Source organism: Doryrhamphus excisus, chromosome 4 (genome assembly GCF_030265055.1).
Source record: "Doryrhamphus excisus isolate RoL2022-K1 chromosome 4, RoL_Dexc_1.0, whole genome shotgun sequence".
NCBI classification, from domain to species: Eukaryota; Metazoa; Chordata; class Actinopteri; order Syngnathiformes; family Syngnathidae; genus Doryrhamphus; species Doryrhamphus excisus.
Genome location: NC_080469.1, coordinates 8,809,418 through 8,832,212, shown reverse-complemented (window position 1 = coordinate 8,832,212; position 22,795 = coordinate 8,809,418). Strand labels below are relative to the sequence as shown.

General features: G+C 40.3%; 1 protein-coding gene across 4 annotated transcripts in view; it reads left to right on the top strand.

Annotated features, from left to right (window-relative positions):
- The window catches only part of ebf2 (EBF transcription factor 2), a 32,361-nt gene continuing 9,566 nt past the window's right edge, over positions 1-22,795 (top strand). For 2 of the 4 annotated variants that reach the window (XM_058070337.1, XM_058070335.1), the window contains exons 1-6: positions 1-541; positions 1,732-1,888; positions 3,273-3,330; positions 6,802-6,857; positions 6,956-7,029; positions 8,748-8,816. In XM_058070337.1, the coding sequence (XP_057926320.1) occupies positions 408-541; positions 1,732-1,888; positions 3,273-3,330; positions 6,802-6,857; positions 6,956-7,029; positions 8,748-8,816 (548 nt within the window). In that variant the 5' untranslated portion in view covers positions 1-407. Of the gene's footprint in view, positions 542-1,731; positions 1,889-3,266; positions 3,331-6,801; positions 6,858-6,955; positions 7,030-8,747; positions 8,817-22,795 lie in introns of all 4 variants that reach the window. The other 2 variants (XM_058070336.1, XM_058070334.1) reach the window with 1 other exon arrangement.

The window sequence follows — 22,795 nt, the reverse complement described above, 5'->3', positions numbered from 1 at the left end:
GGATCCGAGCTGCTCTGCTCTGTTGACACTACATATAAAAACTTGCACATAATATTGTGCATAATTTATATTGTTGCAGGACGAAAGAGTTGCGTCTACCATCGCAGGTGATTGCCGACGCTCCACTTGGACCATGATTGCAAACTGTGAGAGGATCTATTTATCTCCATCTTGTCACCTTTAAATGAAAGTGTGAGTGGATTCCAAACGAGACATACGCTAAAATATCACACTTGAGCAGAAATTGAACTCCCAAAGCTCCTTTTTTATTTTGTCTTGCTGCGCGCCTGAGGAGCGCAGCGTCTTTTTTTTGGGCTGCGGTGCTGTTTGCTGAAGAGCTTCTACTCTCCAGCTGAGTTTTTGTTGACTTTCTAAAAAGTGCACCCACAACTCAGGATAGGGCTTAAATGTTTGGGATCCAGGAGCATTTGATGCGAGAAGTGAGCGGATTAAAAGAGAGAAGTCTTGGAGAGGATATGGATCCAGTCCGCTCTTGGGTGCGCAACGTCGGGGTGGTGGATGCAAACGTCGCTGCGCAAAGGTACTAAACATTATATGAATATATAATCTATACTGCATGTTTTATTACTATTATCAGTGGGTGAAAATGTTTCCAGAAGGTTATTTTGTTTATTGAAAAGGGCTGGAAACTTGTTCCAAAAAAACTCACATTCGCTTCAGAAGTCGAAGGCCAAAATCACAAAAAACAAATTGAAAAACAACAAAGCACAAATAAATGACAGGAAATCTCACTAAACATAAACAAGGATAACAGCTTTATTGACGTAAGTAACCATAAAGTGTCATAAGGAGCATGAAGTTCAACTCAAAGTGAAATATAAGTAAAAAGCTCCATAAATGCCTTGTTATTCATCTGACTTTAATACATTTATATAAAAAAACTTAAATATAACACTTAAACCACTTCTGGATGCCGAATAAAAACCCATCAAAACGGCTCAATATTGTGTTATATCTTAAATATCCACACAATAATTAATGAGTTTATCTTTTTAAAGGTTGGACGGTTTCACCCAAAATAAGGAAAGTACATTAAAAAGTGTTAAATTAAATGCACAATATATTAAACAAATGTTTCAGGTTTCTTGGCTGTGATATGTTCTTGGAAGAAAAATATTATTTTGAATGATAAGTTAAAAAAGTCACAAATAATAAGTATTTTAGAAAACATTTGAATTGGCATACTGCAGTTGTCTTAGTGTAATATTTGTAATTGTATGACAATTACATACCGTTCAAGTTAGAAACATATGTTTTAAGACAGCTTTGTCCGCTCCTTTCTTCCTGTAATTATGAATTCATATACAGAATTTTATAGTTTATATGTATTTTTAAGCAGACCACAATTTTGGGGAAGGCAATGTCATTCTATTATTTATATTCATATTTCTGAAGCTATAATTTAATTGATGTCAATTTAATAAAACAAACATGGAGCTGAAAATAACTTTTACATGAATAAGAATATGTTCCATAATAATATTTCATTTTTAAAGGATGAAAATACTTGACCTTGCATTTTTGGTGAATATTTAAAAAAGTGGAAATGGATCACAGGCCTGTTTGATGATACTTCATCCAAATGAAAAACATTTTTTGGCTTTATATTATTGTCTTTTACAGTTATATTACTTTACTGAAAAAACATAGACAGGTTTGACTCAATCAGCGGAAGCACTGATACAGCATATGTGCTGTTGTTGTCTGCAGTGGAGTGGCCCTCTCCAGAGCCCACTTTGAGAAGCAGCCTCCTTCCAATCTCCGCAAGTCCAACTTCTTCCACTTTGTGCTGGCGCTCTACGACAGACATGGGCAGCCTGTGGAAGTGGAGAGGACAGCCTTTGTGGACTTTGTGGAACACGACAAGGTGTGTGAGGGCTCTCCCTATAACTGTGTGTGTACAGTATCACTTTCAGTTACAGACATGCAGTAACAAGATATCGGAGAATATTTCATCCAAAGGAACCAGTTGCTCCTCTTGATCTTCAGAGCCATGCAGCACACGGAACAGCTGACGGCTTCATGTTTACACTAACTGTAGCCTCAGTGAGCTGATGATGTGGGATTGAAAAAGAATATCTAATGACTAATTAGCAGCTTGCCTCATTAGCAGAATGTGTGTGTGTATGTGTGGGATGGGCTGGGGGTGATGAGGGACCACTATTTTTTTTAAATGCAAATGATATCCACTCCTGTTAGAGAGCTAATCATCAAAGTGTCTTCTCAAAACACCACTATGTGGCAACAGGAGACAAATTCCTCAGGTTGGAAGAATGGGATAGACACAGTGCAGTTGAGAGATCGTGGCCTCCTGTCCAGCGTTGACAGACACTTGTGACTTGTGTTCTATCTGGCTCTCAAGATCTTGTCAAGTCAGGTTTACTGAGAATGTCAGGCAAAGTGTGTGTGTGAGGGTGTTAATGCCAGGGTTGAAAGCTGTCAGTGTGTGCCAGTGGGTTCATTTTCTGCATGGTTACCCTGGCATCTGTTTTGGCTTTGTAATTATGCAGAGGTAGAGTGATGGCATGACAAAATAAACAGCCCCTTGTTTATATTGACAAAAGCTACAAAGCCGGGAATCAGTCAATATCTCCTGATATTACAATTGGAGCTTCCCTACTTTGCTAACTTATCTTCGTGCATCTTAATTTTCCCTCTTCTTTTCTTTTTCCCAGTTGCTCTTCTCCCCCAGCCTTCTTGTTCCTCTCCTCTTGCTCTCATCTCAGAGATGCCTCCTGGGTTATTGGACCAAAAAGCATTCCTTTGAGACCACTTAGAAAGACCAGTAGAGGTAGAAGAAGAGAACGAAAGGGGGGCCTAAGAGACAGTGTGTGGGTGGGGTGGGGGGGGGGGGGCATGGAGGAAGTAGTGTGATAGTGCAAAGGAAGTTTTTCGTCAAGGTCGACTGCTGCTCACTCTTACATGCACTACACACACTTGTAGCACTCCCAACCTGCCGTCGCACACTACCACTGCACCCAATCTCGAGGCTTTGAGAGCGTCTATTAGCCACGATAGTCCACCCTCTTCTCTCTAGGAGAAGATATGACCTGAGGTTAAGCGTTGATCTTATGGCAACAACACAAATGGATGTTGAGCCCTGTGATCTCAATGCTACTGCTTCTTAGAGCAGATCCAAGTGCATGATTTGGAGAGATTGGTTTTGTGTAGCAACATGTTAGGGTTTATCAATGTCTCTAAATTTGTTTGTGTTTGTGTGTGTGTGTCTGCGCTGTGTTTCCAAGGAGCAGACTGGAGAAAAGACCAACAACGGCACTCACTACAAGCTCCAGCTCCTCTATAGCAACGGTAAGAACAAGTGAACACGTCACTTTTGATCAGCTACTGGGTGACTGTAAAAAAGGTGTATACTGTCGTTGAAGTCCATTTTTGTCCGTCAAGATCAGATCAGATATCGTACCCCTAAGCTACAAATAATGACAATATTGGCCTCTAAGTAAGACCTTAGTACTCGGACCAAAAACAGACATACAGGATATGTACAGATGTATTTTGTAACTCTCAAATGTCTGACTTCAAACTATTGAGTAAAGTTTACCAAAACTATTTCAAGTGGAGCACATTTGTTTTCTCACCAGGACTTACTAAACTTATTAAAACATAGAATGTATACACATACATACATACATACATACACAAAAGGGTACACCAATTCTCATAGGGTATACATGAATTTGTGCCTGCCTGAACGCCACAGCATAAAGTTCCATGTCATAAAATGACATATTGCATACTGTGAGGACCAGGCAGCTCTTTGTTTGACAGGCTCCTGCTAAAGAAAGAGCTACTGACTCGCTAGTGGCACAGTATTTAATCGATTAGTAGTAGTTCAGAAGTATAGGAGATGTCACAAGATTAGAACAAGGTCATGAATTAGTTGCACTGTTGGATAAGCTACAGGATTCAAAGAGTCCTAAAACAATAGCAACTTAAACACCAGAAATTATGATGATTATTTTGAGCATAAATAATCTTGAAGATTTCATTTATATTAGTGTTCCAATCCCCATACGTCGCAATAGTGAAAATCTGTCACTGTGCATGTTTGTGTATGTTTGTACTTTGGCTACTGCTTTATCATGATTGTTCAAGTTTACTCTTCAATTTGGTATTACATTCATATGCAGGCTAGAATAAAATATATGTAGGATAATCTATTTCTCAGTCCTCATGTGAAAATGTATCAAAAAGTGATTATGAAAAATACACATTTTTGACCTGAAAGTGCTATAAAATTAATGAATTAACCAATTAATTATGTTCAATATTTAAAGTCAATTAAGATAAAATAAAATGTGTTTTTAAGTGTGCAGGGGCAGGGGGTACATGGCTTCAGGTCAAACGTCTGAAGAGGTATGAAAAGGGACTGCAAAAAGTTCGGAAATCACTGATGTACATCAAACGTTCACACATGAATAATTAAAAGTCAAATAATTTATGATTAAACAATGTTTCTGCCTGACAATCAGTGATCCAATAGAAACAGACATGAGACAGAAAAGTTTGGCAAATGGCAACGCTCGTGGTTTAGTTTATTTTGAACAAGCTTAACCACCTTCAGTAGTTTTGATAAAAACTGTTTGTTTTTTTCCACTCGCCTTCTCCTATTCTATGCTTCACTGGGTTAACTCCGTGCCAACAAGTTTGTTTCGCTCCTGTTTTCCGGAATGACTCCGCAAATGCGCAGTAACATGAAATAATCCATTGCATCAGAAGGGAGGGGCAGCAGTTGAAATGCCTTTGAGTTTCAAGCATGTGAATTAAGACCAAAACAGTTATTTTAAATTGAGTGCTCAAAGTGCTTTAAATTGAAGAAAAAAATCAAAATCAGTTATTCTTGGTTAGTTTACTGCGTTGGGGGAATATCTGTAACATCCCAACCTAAGCAGGCAGCCAAACATCCGCTTCCCCTTCATTCCTCAAGTTCATAGTCAGAACTCAGCCAGGATTCATTCTGGGTCTCACAGAAAGTCAGATTTTAAAAAAACCTCATGACAAAGATGTATATTTTCCCCATTGGGGTGCTAAAAAAGTGCTTGAGCATTGCGAGAGCCACAACACAGAGGCTAAAGAGCCACATGTGGCTCTTGAACCGTGGGTTGTTGACCCCTGGTATAGGAGTTGATAATAAATGAATTAACACTTTGGAGAGCTTCTTAAAAGCAGTTAGGAGCTACTGGTTGAAAACCCCTGACTTACCATATATGAACTCCAAGAGTGGTAACGTCGCACCGCTGGTGCAGTGGAAGTCAGGAGCCAGATGTGAGGGTGCTGCCTTCACTTTGCTTGCCTGAGGAGGAGCACTCGTTGTCGGACACACTTTGTCAGAAGCACTGCTGGTGCCAAGCTGGAGCAAGTTCCTTGCTCAAGCTGTTCCACATACTGATATGCTAAAAGCGTGGCGGGCTTACCTGGCAAAGACTGACCAACACTCGCTAATTATAGGCTACAGTTATGTTTCCAAACTGTAGTCTTGTGTTAAGGGTACAGAAACAGTACATTTATGGATGGCACCCCAACAACTAGAACCCTCAAGGTACAACAACCACTACAATAACCTTCCTCTGCCTCGATTAATCACACGGTTTCTGCATCTGAAGCTACACCTGAGCTCCTCTAAGGAAGAACATAGAGTAGATGGTGACACTCCACAACCCTGAGATCAACTATCCATCCAACACCCCCTGTTTGTGATTCCCACATCACATCAGGGATACATGTAGAGATGTGGTTCCCATGAGCAACTGCGGCCCCTAATCTGCCATCGTGGTGGCACCCATGGGAGAGAAGATAAAAGCCATGTTCTCCCGCAAACCCCTTATACCCCCCCCCCCCCCCACGCATGCATTGCGTCCATAGAAGTACACTAACAGCACTTTTTATTTCCCATGCAATATCAAACCCGATGGAGACTTTGATGAGCGGAACACATTTTAGAAAGTAATAGTCTCTAAGGTCTATAGAAGCAATTCATTTCACTTTTAATTGCTTGTATAATTTACTATAGAGATGTTACACGACCAAAAGAGTGTCTTTGCGCCAAACTGGCCGGTCTGGTCATTGTTGTACCGTTTAGTGTTGGTAGTGTAGCTCAAGTCTCCAACTCGTCTTGGGAATGAGTCAGTCTAGTGATAAATTGTGAGAGAGCTGTTGTAAATTCTATTTTCAAACAAATCTAAACAAAACTAATAACCATCAAACATCAAATAATCTTCAGTCCCCTCAGAAACCATCAGAGAGAAAATATGAGGTGCATGCCAATCGTATTTCTCCTTGTTGCCTGGATGGAGTTCAATGTTGTGTTTTTTTACTGATTATGAGGGGAGGAGGGGTTAAGATTTAGATCATAAATCTTTTATTTCTGACCATCCTCAGCGCTTTGCAGTTTTTATCAACTTGCTGGAAAGACTTGAAGGCTAGATGTTGTATATCACTGCTTGGGTTAATTTACAATTATTATTATTATTATCTGAGCAAAATCAACATGTTCACATATACTTCAGCTAACTTGGTTCCCATTCTGATTTCCACTTAAATAAATTACAGTTCCAGTAAAAACATAGTTTCAATAATTTTTTTGGGACATTTGACATCAAGAGGATAAGTAACTGTAACATGTTGTCGTATTTTAAAGGGCACATTTAAGTTCCATTACTACTGTGGAGATTACAATTTTGCATTGTCATATACACTGTATACATTGTGGAATTGTTGTTCTATACCAAATATAAAAAATAATCATCTTTTGTTTTTCTGCAGGGGTTCGTACAGAGCAAGATCTTTATGCACGACTTATCGACTCTGTTACAAAACAGGTAGGTGAACTTTAGTTTAGATTTCAAGGGAACACATACTAAGAGGATTTCTACTTGAAACTGACACATCCTGTTGCATATTTCCCCCTTCCTTCCAGCCTATTTCATATGAGGGCCAAAACAAGAATCCAGAAATGTGCAGAGTTCTGCTTACACATGAAGTCATGTGCAGGTGGGTGCTATATACACTCTAAAACACACACAGACACACAAAAACACACATACTCATGCACATGCATGCACGCATACACACACTGTTTTTGGCTGTTCCGGTTTGTTTTGAAGGGTGCATTAGTGCACGGCCTATACAGCCCTCCAAATGAAGGTCATACCCATCAACATTAGCATTTTATAATGAGGGAATACTTCAGGAAGTTTTGGTTTTAGAAAGTTAAAATAGGGAAAATCTATTGGAAACATAACCCTCCGCTTCTCCAGTCTCCCTTGACTGTTATTTGTGCATGTTGAATTTTGTAAATGTTCCACATTCCGAAATTGTCAACTGTGAACTACTTTTTGGGGACTACTAACTACAACACAACACAGTGGTATGAAGTTTGGGCACCCCTGATAATTTGCCTGAGGATATAGTGTATAGTCTACAGTGTTAGCTTTTAATTACCCTTAATCCATCAATTTTTTTTATACAAATTGTCCTCATTAGGGTCATGGGTAAACTGCAGCCCAACCCAGCTGACACCCTGGACTGGACACCAGTCAACCACAGGACACATATAGACAACCATTAACACTTGCATTTAGACCTATGGACAATTTAGAATAGTCAATTAACCTAATAGACATGCTTATGGAAAGTGTGAGGAAGCTCACAAGCACACAAGATTCAAACCCTCAATCTCCCGACTGTGTGGCCAACATGCTAACCACTATGCCACAGTCATCTAGTGAGTGACCAACTGTAGTTGTGCAGCAATGTGACAGCTGACATAACCAGAAGAGCTAAAGTGGACTGTTATTCCAATTCCTTCATCAAATTGAGACTCCAGGAATGAGCTGAGGCAGCATTTTTTAAACTTTGCTGGCGTGTGATGAGTGACACATTCAGCAGATGTACCATAGCGCTTATAAGAGAGGAGCTTGAGGACCTTGTCAGCAACATATGGAGCAAAAATAATCATGTGGTCTATTAAGGTAAATTGGTAAACACAGGTTTATGAAGGAACAGGAAGAGGAGACATAAGTGGGCCAGTGACCCAGAGTTGGAGGGCAGCAGGAGGGGAAGGATAGAGGCGGGTGCTGGGGCTAAGATGGAGTGGGTTCTGCCATTGTGTAGCCAGCAGATGCCCAAATGTGACTCACAGCTGGCTAATAACAGAGCCGAGGAGGCAGAGGGCAAGCGTCACAGCTGGGGAGTGAGGCTGTCTGACAGGGGGGTGGAGGGGGGCAGGGCAGGGCCAAGCTGGGACACGAGAGGGCTGAGGCGAGGTGTAGGGGTGGCAGATGGTTAGGGGTGGGGGCACTTTTGTTATGCAGTGAAGGGGACTTTGGAGGCGGAGGGGGGTTGGCCAGCAGGCTCCTCGGACAGGACTGCTGACGAATGGTGTGTGTGTGTGTGTGGGGTGGGGGGCTGAATTTGATTTCGAAATCAATGTGACAGATTGCCTGGCTGCCTTTTCACTTTTGAATGGTCTCTCACTGTTTGTAGGGTGTGTTGTTGTACCTTTTCTTCCTCTTTTATTCCTTTGTCCCGTCTTCCCCTCCCCTCTCATGCCTCCTTTGTGTGCTGCTGGATGTTGGTGGACTGCAGGGCAAGCAAGCGGGAGTCTGGGCCTGTGGACAAATGACGGCTCCTCCTGTTTAAATTGCTTATTTTCCTCCGCTGACTTTACCCTCTTGTTGTCTTTTCTGTCCCTTTAATTGCCCACTCAGCCGCTGTTGTGAGAAGAAAAGTTGCGGTAACCGAAATGAGACGCCCTCTGACCCAGTCATCATTGACAGGTAAGGAGCTCCAATACAGTACACAAAGCACCAGCTCATACCTCAGGATGCTCTTTTTTTTTACACACATAGTTATTTACACAATGAGAGAGATTGTGGTTTTGTGAAAATGAAGTAACTCCTCACAACACACTGTTGCATTTTCACTGAGTAAAACTCCTTCTGGGTTTTGGCTGGATGACACACTGCAGTGGATGTTACTATGTGTGCCGTATTTACAGCAGTATTTGTACCATATCAGTTAGTAGTGGTTGACTCTTACTGAGTGAATGTAATAATACATCGATACAATAAGAGCTCAATCAAAATGTCTACCTTTACAAAGTTAATGATTACGCCCCAAAACTAATACGCATAGTCTGTGGGAGGTATTGATTTACTAGCTTGTCATGGTGTACAACTGCAGTGCATCAAAATGAATGTTATTTCAGTATGTTTTCAGAATGCATACAACAGTGCTTCCGTCTGTTGTGAGGCTGCGTCCATCTCCTTCTAAAGTTGTATGCCATTCTGCAGACTAGCTGTCAGAGAAGGCCGCAAATCCACACTGCTTGCCTGTTGTAATTCCATTAACAATTTACAATCATTTATTAACTTGTATTCACCTTGCAGCAGTAAGTAAAATGCTGCTTTATCAGCACACAAAGGGTGCCGCCACCATGTTGTTATGCTGTATGTCTACTGTAGATTGAATGTTTTATAATCACATATTTATAAATTATTATGACTTAGGGTGAATAAAGGGTCATAAAATTGCTGAAAAATCAGAAAATGTATTATTATTTGTATAAGTAAAGTTTAAACACTAAAATAATTCACACCAACACACTGAATTTGAATGAAAACAATGCAGATGTAATGAAAGAGTAGACTTTCCATAACCATTTAGGAATTTCAGTCGTTTTCAGCAACCCAAAAGTAAATCAAATATTTTTAAATATTTGGGTGATATTATAGGAATATCTTTCTCTTTATTTATTTTCCAGTATGAATTATTCATGAACATTATTTTTCTTAGCTGATTAGTTATTATTGTCCATTGCGTGTAGTGTTATTTCACTTCTGTTCACTTCCCAGCCTTCCCATGGCCGGTTGTAAAGAGCGTTCCTCTTCATGTGTGAAGCATGTGGATGTTTCATATCTGCTTTGAGGCTCACACATGTAGTCAATGTGCACCCTGACCACCGCTTATTGGACCTTAACCACCATGGTAATCAGCGTGTGTGAAGGCCCTCACATTCAAAAGATTTTGGAAGTTTCACGCCGTGTTGTCAGCCGCGTGATGAATGTTCATAAGGAGAAATACTTTTTCTGTGATGTCATCAACGCAACCTTCATCAGCAGCTCCTCTCCTTCCTCCTTCTCTTCAATTCCACTTTCATAACCATTGAGGAGAAAACACTTCATTTATGTCAAGGACCCTTTTCTTCCCTTCTCAGTTCAAGCTGGCTGCCTGTTGACAGTGTGTCTCAAAGGAGTTCTGTTCAGGATATTTTTCATATCATGGAAAAACTAGTGTGTTGTCTTTTCAGTGTTCCCAGAATGCTTTGGGACAGCTGCTTTTCTCATTTGCACATTATTCTCCCAATGTTCCATTCCATATACTGTATACTTCCTCCTTACATGCCATAAAGCGCCATTTGAAGCAGAATGATGCCGAGGGAATCTATATTTCCATTGTGAGTGTGAGTGAAGTTGCAGGGTGTTGTCCAACTGCAAGGATTGATTTAAGCTGAATCGTTGACCTCCGTTCCTTTTCAATCACACAGGGCACATCCCATCCTGATGGGGGTCTCTCCCTCTTGACTGTCCCGCAAAATCCTCTCCTCTGGGAGCAGCCCATTAGGAGCTAGTTAATTTCTGATAAGCCGGTCCGTGTCTCTGTAAACCACATGCTTGCTAAAAAGCTGCGTGAATGTTGATTAGCATTTGCATGCACGCAGACTGAGGTACAGTATATTTTCACGTGTGTGATTGTTAAATGTCACACGTTTATTTATGTATATGACTGTATGTGCAATTGTATATGTGTCTAAGTGACCCCTACGCTGACCTTTTTCCTCAGTCACTGCATGGGTCTTCAATTATTCATGTGCGTGTGCGTCTGAATGTGCAGTGCGTGTGGTGGTGTTGGGTTTTGAGGGGGGGTGTCGTCTTTTTCTGTGGCTCCAATAATCAGCCTCCTGCTCCCAGCCCCAACACCTGTTCTCCAATTAACATGCAGTGTGCTGGGGCCCTCTCCCGTCCATAACCCATGATGCTTTGCTCCCTTTCCTTCCCTTTTTTCCCCTCATTCTTTTCACTGCCGTCTTCTATCCCAACTTTTTGGCCACCTCTTTTCTCCTGCTGCCCCACATGCTCTTACATACTACTTCACTCTCTATTACCTAATTCCCCTTCCGTTTTCCTTTGAGTAGCTATCTCCTTCAACCCCCCCGCCCCCCTTTTCTTTGGTCTGTCTAATTTTGCCATAATTAGGTGGTGTCATTAGGACACCTACCCAAGCACAAGGTAGTTTGCAATTCCCCAAACGGCCCAAAGCCCCACTTTTCTAATCTCCTTTCCATATTGTTTCAGTTTTCCCTCTCCCCCTTCTCCTGCTGCCACTGCCGCCCCTCCCGCCCCCTTCTCTCCCTAATCCTGATTTGAGTGAAAGGAGAATGAGGAGATCACAGCTGATCCGTGAGGAGGGGGTGATCAGGGTGGAGGGAAGGGGAAGGCCACAAAGACATGACTCTCAAGTTGTCTAAGAGAGAAGATGATCTAAAAGGCCGCTGCCTGCTGTGTCTAATAGTTTTACAATTGTCTAATCTTAACTCTGGCCAGCTCGTCTACATGCTTCCAGGCCAAATGTGACGTCTCTGTTTGGGGGGGGCACTTATCTTTGACTGATAGACTGACTTGCTGATCGATAGACAGATAGATAAATAGATTCCTCTGGGCTCATCACCATAAATCTTGGCTAACTCTTCTCACTCTGTATGTGCTAAAAACTAATCATACTTCAGATTTATTCATTGACTCGGCTCCTTATGTAACATACTTTGCATGTACTGGTGCTATATAAAAGGAACAAACCCTGCTGCACGGTGGGTTCGAATCTCTGCGTGGGCATTTCTGTGTGGAGTTTGCATGTTCTCCTTGTGTGTGCGTGGTTTCCTCCCACATTCCAAAAACATGCTAGGTTAATTGCTGACTCCAAATTGTCCATAGGTATGAATGTGAGTGTGAATGGTTGTTTGTCTATATGTGCCCTGTGATTGGCTGCCGACCAATCCAGGGTGTACCCCACCTCTCGCCTGAAGACAGCTGGGATAGGCTCCAGCATACCCGCGACCGTCGTGTGAATAAGCCGCATAGAAAATGGATGGATTCCAAAACTTTTTTCAACAAGTAATTACGGTCTCAATAGTTCAACTGAAAAAAAATGACCATTTTGGTCATGGTATTGGTATTTTCCAATCCTAATAGATAATCCTAGAGAGATTTTTAATTGCAGTATTATTGGCACGCTGACCTCTGAGCTAGATTATATTGGCTGTGAGCCAAAGCTGACCTCTCTATTTATGAGTGCTGGGGTGGCTTTACAATGGAGACAAGCAGATGTCAGTATTAGTATTAGTAAGAATGGACTGTGTGCTTTGGATTGGAGAGGTCAGCGTTCACTCGGCGGGTTGGGGGTGTGTGCTTTTATATTGGCCTAAGAAGCAGAAATCAATAGTTGGTCATAACGAGTGTGTGCAGGGATCCATCGTAAGGCTGCGGCCTTGTGGCGTGGGGGTTGCGGGGGTGATCAATGGCAAGCACTATCTCACTAATTGATCGTGTTTCTAAGAGCGGTCTTTTTTAACAAGCCGGCACTCCGAGAAAAGAAGAATAATCAATAGGAATTTCCCAATGATGTCAATATGCTTGTACCATCCCCCCAAGACTCAATATGAGCTCACTGAGCTCAAATCAAATTAAGAAAATTCAAATAAAAAAACACATTTTGGACATAGCATGATGTTGTGTGTGACTTTTAATAGACGAGTTGTGCTTTTTGAGATTCCCGTTTTCCCCTTTCGGGAGTCATTATGTGTGTCAGCCAGCGGCTTGACTTCAGATGCTCGACTGCTTGTGGAATCCATTAGTCTTAATCTAGGCTTGTGGGTTGTATTGATCCATTTGTGGTCTTGGTTCTAGTTGTGTATATGTACCACCAGTGTGTTTTCAACTAGTCCATGTGCTCTTTTTCCTTCCAATTATGGTGGTATCATTTTCTAACTCACAGATATATGATCACAATATCTCTATAAACATTGCATGTATTTGGTCGGTTCAGTTATCTGTTCCACAACATTTAGTTGAATGGATTAACACAGTCTGAGCAGCACAAAAAAACTATTCAGATATCACTTATTGTTGTATGTTAATGTCTTGTGGGGTCTGGGAGACCATCTGTTTCAATGGCAGTCGCTCCACCTGCTTTAGCACGCCTGACTTAAACCAATTTAAAAAACAAACTAGGCATGATGAGAAGAATTGCTTCTAAACTCGATTGTGTGGCCCCGAGATAGTTAACAGTTAATAATTCTTTGGAAAAAGAAAATGAAACTTTCATTCAAAGAATAAGTACAGCTTTGGCTGGTGGTAGCGGTCATATTTTTCCAGTTTCCCAGATGTTTATATATATATATATATATATATATATATATATATATATATATATATATATATATATATATATATATATATATATATATATATATATATATATATATATATATATATATATATATATATATATATAAATATATATATAAATATATATATATATATATATATATATATATATATATATATATATATATATATATATATATATATATATATATATATATATATATATATATATATATATATATATATATATATATATATATATATATATATATATATATATATATATATAAATATGTTAGAATGCAGCACTGTAACTTTAATCATGAGTGATGGGGTGCAACAAAGTCACATTCCAGACTTACATCATAACTGTCATGCATGTTCAAAAGTTCAGCTCAAAAGCGTAAAATCAATCACTCTAGTACTTGCCACCACTTTACTCTGTGGTTAGCAGTAGTACATTATTTCCAATTATTTTTTTATTATTATTTTTTATTCTGAACGATATTTATTGCGAATCCACACTGCTTGCCTGTTGCAATTCCATAAATGACATACAACCGAATATTAACTGTTCACTTTGCCTCTCGAAGCAACTATGGTACTTTCAAGGACTGCAGAGGAAAGTGCAAAATCTCAACATCTGACAAAAAATATTATCAGTCAAGCATAAAGACATAAACATGTAAAAAAAAATTTTTTATCAATGATACTATGCCGTACATTTAACCTTTTAATTTACACATGATTATTGACATAAGGTGAATCAAATGTGTTCTCTGCAGAAAAAAAATTGCCTATTTTTGGAGAAAAAAAAATCTTAAATTAAAAATAATTTTTTTGAACCAAAAATCTGCAAATGTGCCGGGATCTACTGTAGACACATTTTCATGAATTTGAGCTGTTCACAATGGAGAGAGAGCTGCTGCTGATGTTTTCAAACTTGTTGCAAGCTGACACTTGCAGATGCTCCTCCGATCTAAATCACAGCTGCTGCTGGACGCCCAGCGAGTGCACATAGAGTTTCCAAATCTCAGACCCCATTTTATAAATGTTTAGAACCTGACACGGTGATGACAACGTAATCAATCAAGAGATGCATACTGCATGTTTATATTATGTCTGCTGTATATTTGGCATCCCAGCCATTCATTGTATTACTCACTAGAGAGTTTTTAAAGTATTTTTACTTCCCTCCACTATGGAGGTCTTGTTTTCACCATCATTAGTGTGTGGTATAAAAACCACTGGTTTGATTCCCACCGAAATAGGTTTTGTTTTTTGGGATGGTCAGGAAAAAAAAATCTTTAAAAACATTACATTTGGATGGAACCTGTTCCCTCGGGTTCTTTTTTGGGCTTTGGGGAAACGGGACTACCTTATTGAAAGTATGTGTTTATACTTTGCAGGAGTATACTATGTTTAAAACCACCTCTCTCTTAGCAATGCAGATATTTAAATGCATGTATTTCATACACAGACAAAGTCAGGTACACTGGTCCCGCCGCTTCACTGCCACGGGGTTGCTCCCTGGTGGGCCAGCCCTGGACATTTCCTTCAGACCCCTGTCAGTACGCCCATCCGACTAGTGGGGCCATGCAGCCTGGCGACAGGGCCCTGAGGCTCCAGTGCACACCACCTCACTCTCTCAGGCTGAACCACTGAGCAGCTGGCACAGGACCCTGGGATGCCTCCTCCCTGGGGGCAATGCTGAGGGGATAAGGAGACAAAAAGACAGACAGCTAGGGAGAGACCATGCATAGTCTACAGAGATCACATTTACTGACAGGTACTGCCTGAGAAGCTCTGTCAGAGTTAGACTGCTGAAAATAAGTTCATGGACCTTTTGGGAGGCTAAGGCTAAAATACAGGAAAGTTTGATGAGTGATATACTGGGTGAAGTCACCTTTGCTCTGTTTTGGAAAACCAGACACGTGCACACAAGTAGCTTTTCTTTGTATTCTTTGTCCAATACCTGAGACATGTGTTGTTAGGAAATAGGAATGGACCACCATTTGGATAAGGGGGTAACAGCACAAGCACTTTGATTGGACGGGCTGCACGCGGGATGGATTGATGATTTTACTCTCCAATGACCTAGTTGTTTTTGTTTCATATAATATTGATGGATATTTTAAACATATCACTGATGTCAATGTTTTGTGAGTACAAGGTTTTATTTGCATAATTTTTTATCAACTTAACATTGCACGTTACACTGAGCATTAATAGAGTTACTTTTATCAGTAGACCTGTTACAAGGCTTTTACATTGATGGCCTTCAATAAGCCAGCCATTGACAGTCCTGTAAGCATGTGAACTTATTAGTTAGACTTTGTAATTCCTTGTGTATTTTTGCCCTTCTTTCTCAGTTTCCCATATTTTTTCCATATTACAGTAGTGTCTCATATTGAGTATACCAAGGGTGGTGGTGGAAATTCTGGTGAAAAAGACCAGCATTTCCCTTATTTTCGGTCATTGCTTGGAAAATTGTCCTTATTTTCAAATGCAAATGTTGACACGTAAGACCCAGACTACCTAACACCAATGCACCAATGTTCTCGTGTTAAGGAAAAGGTCAGAACAGCACACTTTTTAAAATCAGTTTTCAGTGCATTGTATGAATGGCTTTGAGCTGCAGGTCAATGGCACTTTGAACAGCTTTTCACTTCCAGAGTAGCAGGCTCAAGCGCTCCCCTTTATCTGGCCCCTAATAGGGTTCACCTTTGCTTGAGCAGCATTGAGATTAACTGGGGGTGTTCAGAGGATCAGAAGCAGGCAGATTAGCATGATTTAGAGGGCACTTAAGATTGTTGTTATGCTTCCTTCATGGGGATATGGATTTCAGGCAAAATTCTCATTCATTTTGCAAGCATATCGCTTTGTCAGTATAATCAGGATCGTGAGTGTGCTGCTAAGTCTTAGGCCAGTTAGAAGTGGTATTTAAAAGCAAGGGCTGTTTTCTTTGATAGGATATACCAGTGATGTTGTTGGAGTGTGTGTGCGTGTGTGTGTGTGATGGAGCCTGGTCAATAGTCTTAAATTTCACTAATGACTTAACAATGCCCCCCGGTGCTACCCTGACCCTGCAAGTTGCCCAAGTTAGTTTGTTTGTTTGTCTGTTTAGCTGCAATCTGGACTAGACTGAAATCTCCCAGGAGTTAGATTTCACTGACATTCCCTTCTCAAGAAAACATTCGGGAATGTTAATATTTACACTTCAATAAACCTAAAGAAGTTCTCACCTCGGGATCCCTGTCGGAGATTTATATTCATTGTGCGCTCAAAAAACTAACAAAAAAAATCAAACCAAAAAAACAGACTTAAATAAATATATTTTTTTATCTTGTCAGCTGACTCTACAATATTGTAGAGTCTTAAGGTCACATGTGAAAGTCAAAATTCCTATGCAAACCTAAATACATCAGTCTGAGACGCGCTGCTGCATATGTGTCAGGTAATATCATCAAATATTTGTTTGCATGTTGGCCGCACAGTCAGCTTCGGCATCTCTGTGTGGAGTTTGCATGTTCTCCCCATGCATGTGTGGGTTTTCTCCCACATTCCTCCCACATTCCAAAAACATGGTCTCCAAATTGTCCATAGGTATGAATGTGAGTGTGAATGGTTGTTTGTCTATATGTGCCCTGTGGTTGGCTGGTGACCAGTCCAGGGTGTACCCCGCCTCTTGCCCGAAGACAGCTGGGATAGGCTCCAGCATGCCCTCGAGCATAAGAAAATGGATGGATGGAAGATTGAACAAATCCAATAAGTATAATGATAGTAATAAGTATATAGATTATAGTTATTTGTCACACAAATGCATAATCATTAATACTGTTTAATACCAGTGGTGGGCTCTGCATTTTGTACTTAGGCCTTTAGAGGAAACTTAAGCAACAAATTCTCCTTTTTATACCACCTTTACCATGTCACAATAATGCAAACCATCAAATAATGAAGAATAATTGGGAATTAATACAATTTCTACTAAAGCAACAGACCCAATTAACCCTTAATCCTCAAATCCATCCTTCAAAATCAATAAAAAAAATCAATATTTAGCTAACAAAATGAAAAAAAACATTAAAATAAGTAAATAAAATACATCACACTCACCACTCACTTGTAGGACTAATCTGGAAGTCTACAAGTGAATAAGGGGAACACATGAATACTTTCATGGATCAAATTCTAAAATGAAAGTTGTAAATGTAGTTCGGTACTTCTGATGTTCTGTGTTAAGGCCAGCAGAGAAGGATTTGCTGGCCCCGATGGCACACCACTGGTTAATACTGTGTGTTTCCTCAACGTTTTAGGTATACGATTTCACTTAAAACACAAAACACAATACAACTTTATCCTTATTAGATGATATGACTTTTTCTAGATACATCATTACAACTCGTGATCATTTTTTACATAATTTTTTACTTTGATTAATATTTTTGTCAGCTGATTCCCCACAGTTGTATTATGTCAGTTAAACACAAAATATGAAGTTGTTCACTCAATTCACTATTTGTTTTGTTGAACTAACAAACTAACAAACATGCTGAACTAGTTCACAAGAAAATATGAATTGAAGTCACAACACTTTAGTCTAATGTGTTGACTTTGGCATATAATGCAAGCGCTTTGATGACTGAATGATTGTATTTTCTTTTAGACGATATCCTGTTGGCAGTAAATAAACCTAAAATCATGACTCATCTGCTGTAATGCTATAGTTTGCATTTCATTGTTCACACAGCAGATGCTGAGCGGTCCTCCTCAAGGAGAAGCAAAATATGAGTCTGGATTTAACTATTTCAATGTCACAATAAACTTCTGTGTGTGTGTGTGTGTGTGTGCTGGTAGCGGCCCTGATGAATCTGTCAGGGTTGAGGGCAGGGGGCCATGTGACTGCTGACAGGCTCCCAGCAGGCCTGCTGTGAGCCCCAAAAGTTGGCACGGCCCCCCAACAACACCCACCAAACCCCACCATCACTCGACTCCTCTTTTTCTTTCACCGTCCCGAACTCTGCACATTTGCTGTGTATTAGCCACGGACAGTAAATTACCGCCCCCTGGACCTCTGAACGATTCCATTCCCATCTCTTCACATGTTCCTCCTTCCTTTGCTCTCCTCCCTGCAGGACCATTATCTAGCACACCTTCTCAGTGTGTGTCTGTCTTTCTCCCCCCTTTTCCTCTCGTTTTGATCTGCTTTCCTCTCCTCTGTCTGTCAAACTCATCCTGGCTTTTTAGACTCCTTCAACCCTGTCAGATTTCTCTCCCCTGTCTGTCTGTCTTCCTCCTCATCCTCCACTCTTCTATTGTGTCACGCTACACGGCGTTCCCTCCCTTACACATCTCCCCCTTTACTTTCTTACAAGCAGGTCCCTGTTGTGGAGACTTCACAGGTTTCTTGCCATCCTTCTCCCCCCACCTCCCTCTTCTCTGGCTTTCAGGAAACAGATGTTGTTTGTCAGATCTTATCATTACTGGCTAATTAAGAAGACATCTCTTCTTCTGTTGTTGCTTCTCTTTCCCTCTCCTCTCTCTCATGGTGGCATCCATCCCAGATCCATGCTTCCTCTTTGAGAAATGTTTGGGTCAGGCTTTGATTTACACGTGGCAGCAGTGAAACTGATTAGCGCCTGATTGATATTGAAGAAGCCTGATTAGTGTTAGCGTATTGCACACGACCTTGTGGCATGTTCAGATCTGTTCAGCTGTAAAGGAGGCTCCGTGTCACCATTTGACAGTTATGAGAATGTATTTTGAATCCTTGTCCCTCAGGAAGCACCAAACATTCTGGGAGAGGTCAGCCCACTGATGGGACTTCTATTCCCTGTCCTGGTTGTGAATTCATGTTCTCCAGACTTGGAATATCTTTCCATATCCATCTATTTGGCAGGCTGACCGCCGTCCCATGTGGCTAAGCTTTTTTGGTTACATTGGGAGAATGAATTCCGTCCCATTTAACAAAACGTTCAATTGTATGTGATGAAATACTTTGATGAAACACCTGAATACCTCTTGTTTACACTTCCCCCACTTTCCCACTTGCAGCCTTCTTTTCTTCTCTGCAACACATGAAACTTTTACAGCACCACTAAGCTCTATAAATCAGCACTCGTGCTTTACATGTTTGGTTTTGTCACAGTTCTCAAGTTTAGAGGTGGGTCTGACATTTGGAGAGGACACGGACAAACCGGAGCTTAGAGCATTCCAAAGTCGTTTAACTCTCTGACCTTTACTTTTTTGAAACATGGCCAAAAACCAAACTACTTTTCTTAATGTAAAGGCTTTATTGGCTGTCATTGCTGAGGTGGACACGGAGCTGTCAGAAGGGACCTTACACAAGTTTTACATCAGAATTAGTTATACAAAACAAATATGTACAGTATGGGAAGGAACCACATTGGGTAACTTAAACTTGAGCCACATGCCTCACCTTACGGCAATGGAATCTCTCCCAGACAGCGAATGAATTAAGATAGTGGTCATCATGAAAAAAGTTATACTGAAGTATAAGGAATACAATGGAATACGGTGGCCATTTATTCCAGTTTCTGCTTCACAAATAAAATTAAGAAAGAAGAAACCAGCTCATTCATTCACTCATTCATCAAGCATTGAACTAAAATAAGTTCAGATATAAGTTCAATAAGTCATTTTGCTAGAAATCTTACATCATCCCTCACATATAAGCAGTAGAAAAAGAAGAAGGCATTTTAACTGCCTACTTTGTTTTGTACTTGAAAAAAGTTAGTACTGCACTTCTGAAATGAAACAAGTTAGTTAGATGAAAACCAAGGAATATTGACCCATATTGGAAATACGTTTGATCCAGTTATGAAAATATTGTTATTATAATAGAAACAAAACATACATTTCATACAGAATAATTATACTTCGGAATGCAAAAAAACTATGCAAAATATTGCAGTTCTAAATGACCAATGAAATGATAGATTAACACTTAACGTCATTTTAACCTGAATTGAAGACAGGGAGAAAAGAAAGGGACTTGGACTTGGCAATGAGCTATTACTTGAATTCAATAGTTTCTCACCTTCTTTGTCAAATTGCTGGCACTTCCAACTTTCTGTAGACCCCTGGCAGGTTATTTTGCAGTTGCACGGACAGTGAGTCAGCAACACTTTCTTTGGATGCTTCTTTGCATTACTGTATGAAAGCTGAGACAAAAATTGCTAATTTTCCTCAAAAACCAAATCATTTGATAATTGGACTTTTGAAAACCAAGGTTTGACTATATTTTACTGTGTCCTGGTACTTTCATGCCGTCTCTCTGTAGTGGACTTGTCCTCCCTGTGCCTGTGTGGGCATCAACACACTTTAGGTTAACTGGAGCCTTTAACTTTCCCATAGGTGTAAATTTGTGTCTACATATGTGCAAGTGACTTGGTAATTTGTCCAGGGCAGCCCACCACCATAGCTTGTTGCCCCAACCCCCTGACCAAAATGCTGTTGACGTGTTGGAGGTTTTAAGCTTCAACAGTCTTGTCCAAACCAATAAAACACACATGTGATTCCATGCAAAACTCATCTGAAATTACCAACGAGAAAAAAAAAAACTAATTCGGAGTCAGTTTGGCTGTGAGAAGCTGATGCCAGTGATACGGCTGTGTGTTATACGGAGGGGGGGGGCGTGGACTGGAAGGCTAGTGTGAAAGGTCTTGTGGTGGTATGCGACAGAGGGGGTATCAGTTCATTGAGGGTTTTCTGTGCCCCATTAGCAGTGTTAAAGGTCATGTGCCCCGGGTGTTAACCCTGGTGACCAGTCTAGCTTCCAGTCTGCCAGGGGACTCAGGTCCAGGGGTATTTATTACTAGCCCCCCTCCTTAGGCCCCCCAAACATAGCTGTCCCCACAGAGGAAAACAAAACATTTCCATCCTTCCCCCTCGGCTGGTTTTAGGCCTAGGTACATGTACTAATTGGATGCATATCCATACACTGATGCCTTGCGACCCTTCTGTAGACATGGAGGTGAAATAGTCTTAGGTCAACATGGGTTTATCCAAATTCTGGCCCAAAGTCATTACATGCTGAATCATTTGGGCCCATTATCCTCAAGCACACTTTTAGACTTGATTTGCCACAATTGGTTCTTGTGTAATTGTAATCATGTATGTTTGATTAATAGTGTGCACATGGTTTCTTGCGAGCCACAATTTGTCTTACATTTTTCGTGCATGTGTGACACATGCATGTATGTGTGCATGTTTGTGGCGTGCTCTGTGAGTTCGTGCTCTCAGTGTGTGAGTGTGGCAGAGGAAAGCCCTCAGCATGTCAGTATGTTTTAATGCTTCACATCTGGTTTCCTAATTTTACTCCTTTCTCCCCCCACCATGTCAGGACACTGTTTTGTTTTTTCTGGGTGGTGTGTGGGTTTGTGTGTGTGTGTGTGTGATGAGTATCGGATGAGTGATGACCCTGAATACAGGACACCAATAAATCTCCATCGCTCTTCCGCCGCCTCTCTTTTATTTAATTTCATTCTTTCTCTAACTGTCTTTAGATATTGGATGTATATAAAATATTGCCATTTGTGTGTAATCTTCATTGTTCTCACCTCCAGAGAAATGCAGGATAGAGAAATGCATTTCTACTAGCCTCTTGAGTCCTCTCCTTGTCACAAATGTCAACAAATACGACGTACCCTGATTTTTTTTTACAATATTCATACAGGATATAGGTATTATTATTATTATATTATATATATATTATTATTATATTGGTTGAGTACTGTCCAACTTTCTATTTTGTCAAACATCCAAGAACAAACAGGTGGGCAAACATAAACAAACATAATGCAGCCATTTTTTTCAAATTATATTCTCTAAACTTAAGAAAGTGTGATAAGAAGGACAATGTAAGAAGACAAAATTGACCACTTCCACACAGAATGGGAGAAGAACATTTTTCACCCCATCATATCGAGCATGCTATGGCTGACTGTCTAAGTTATTGTAGTCTAACATTACTGTTGCCTAGTGACCAGATTACTACATATGACTTGTCTGTCAATATTTTTTGATTAATAATAGGCCGCAGAAAACTTCGAAATTTTTTGTCATTTATTTATTTTTTTAAAAACTGCAATCAAGCAAGGAACGCCTGTATGGTCTATTGTTCTGAATAAGTGTGAAGGCACCCTGAACAGCTAACAGTTAACACACAGGCAGTGCTGTTGACCATATAGTATCATAAAGAGCCGAATAAAGTAAGGTTTTGCATCACATGCCTCAACAGTTGCTGCAAGTGGTAAATGTACGTTTACACTGAAGAAAGAAGGTGATGT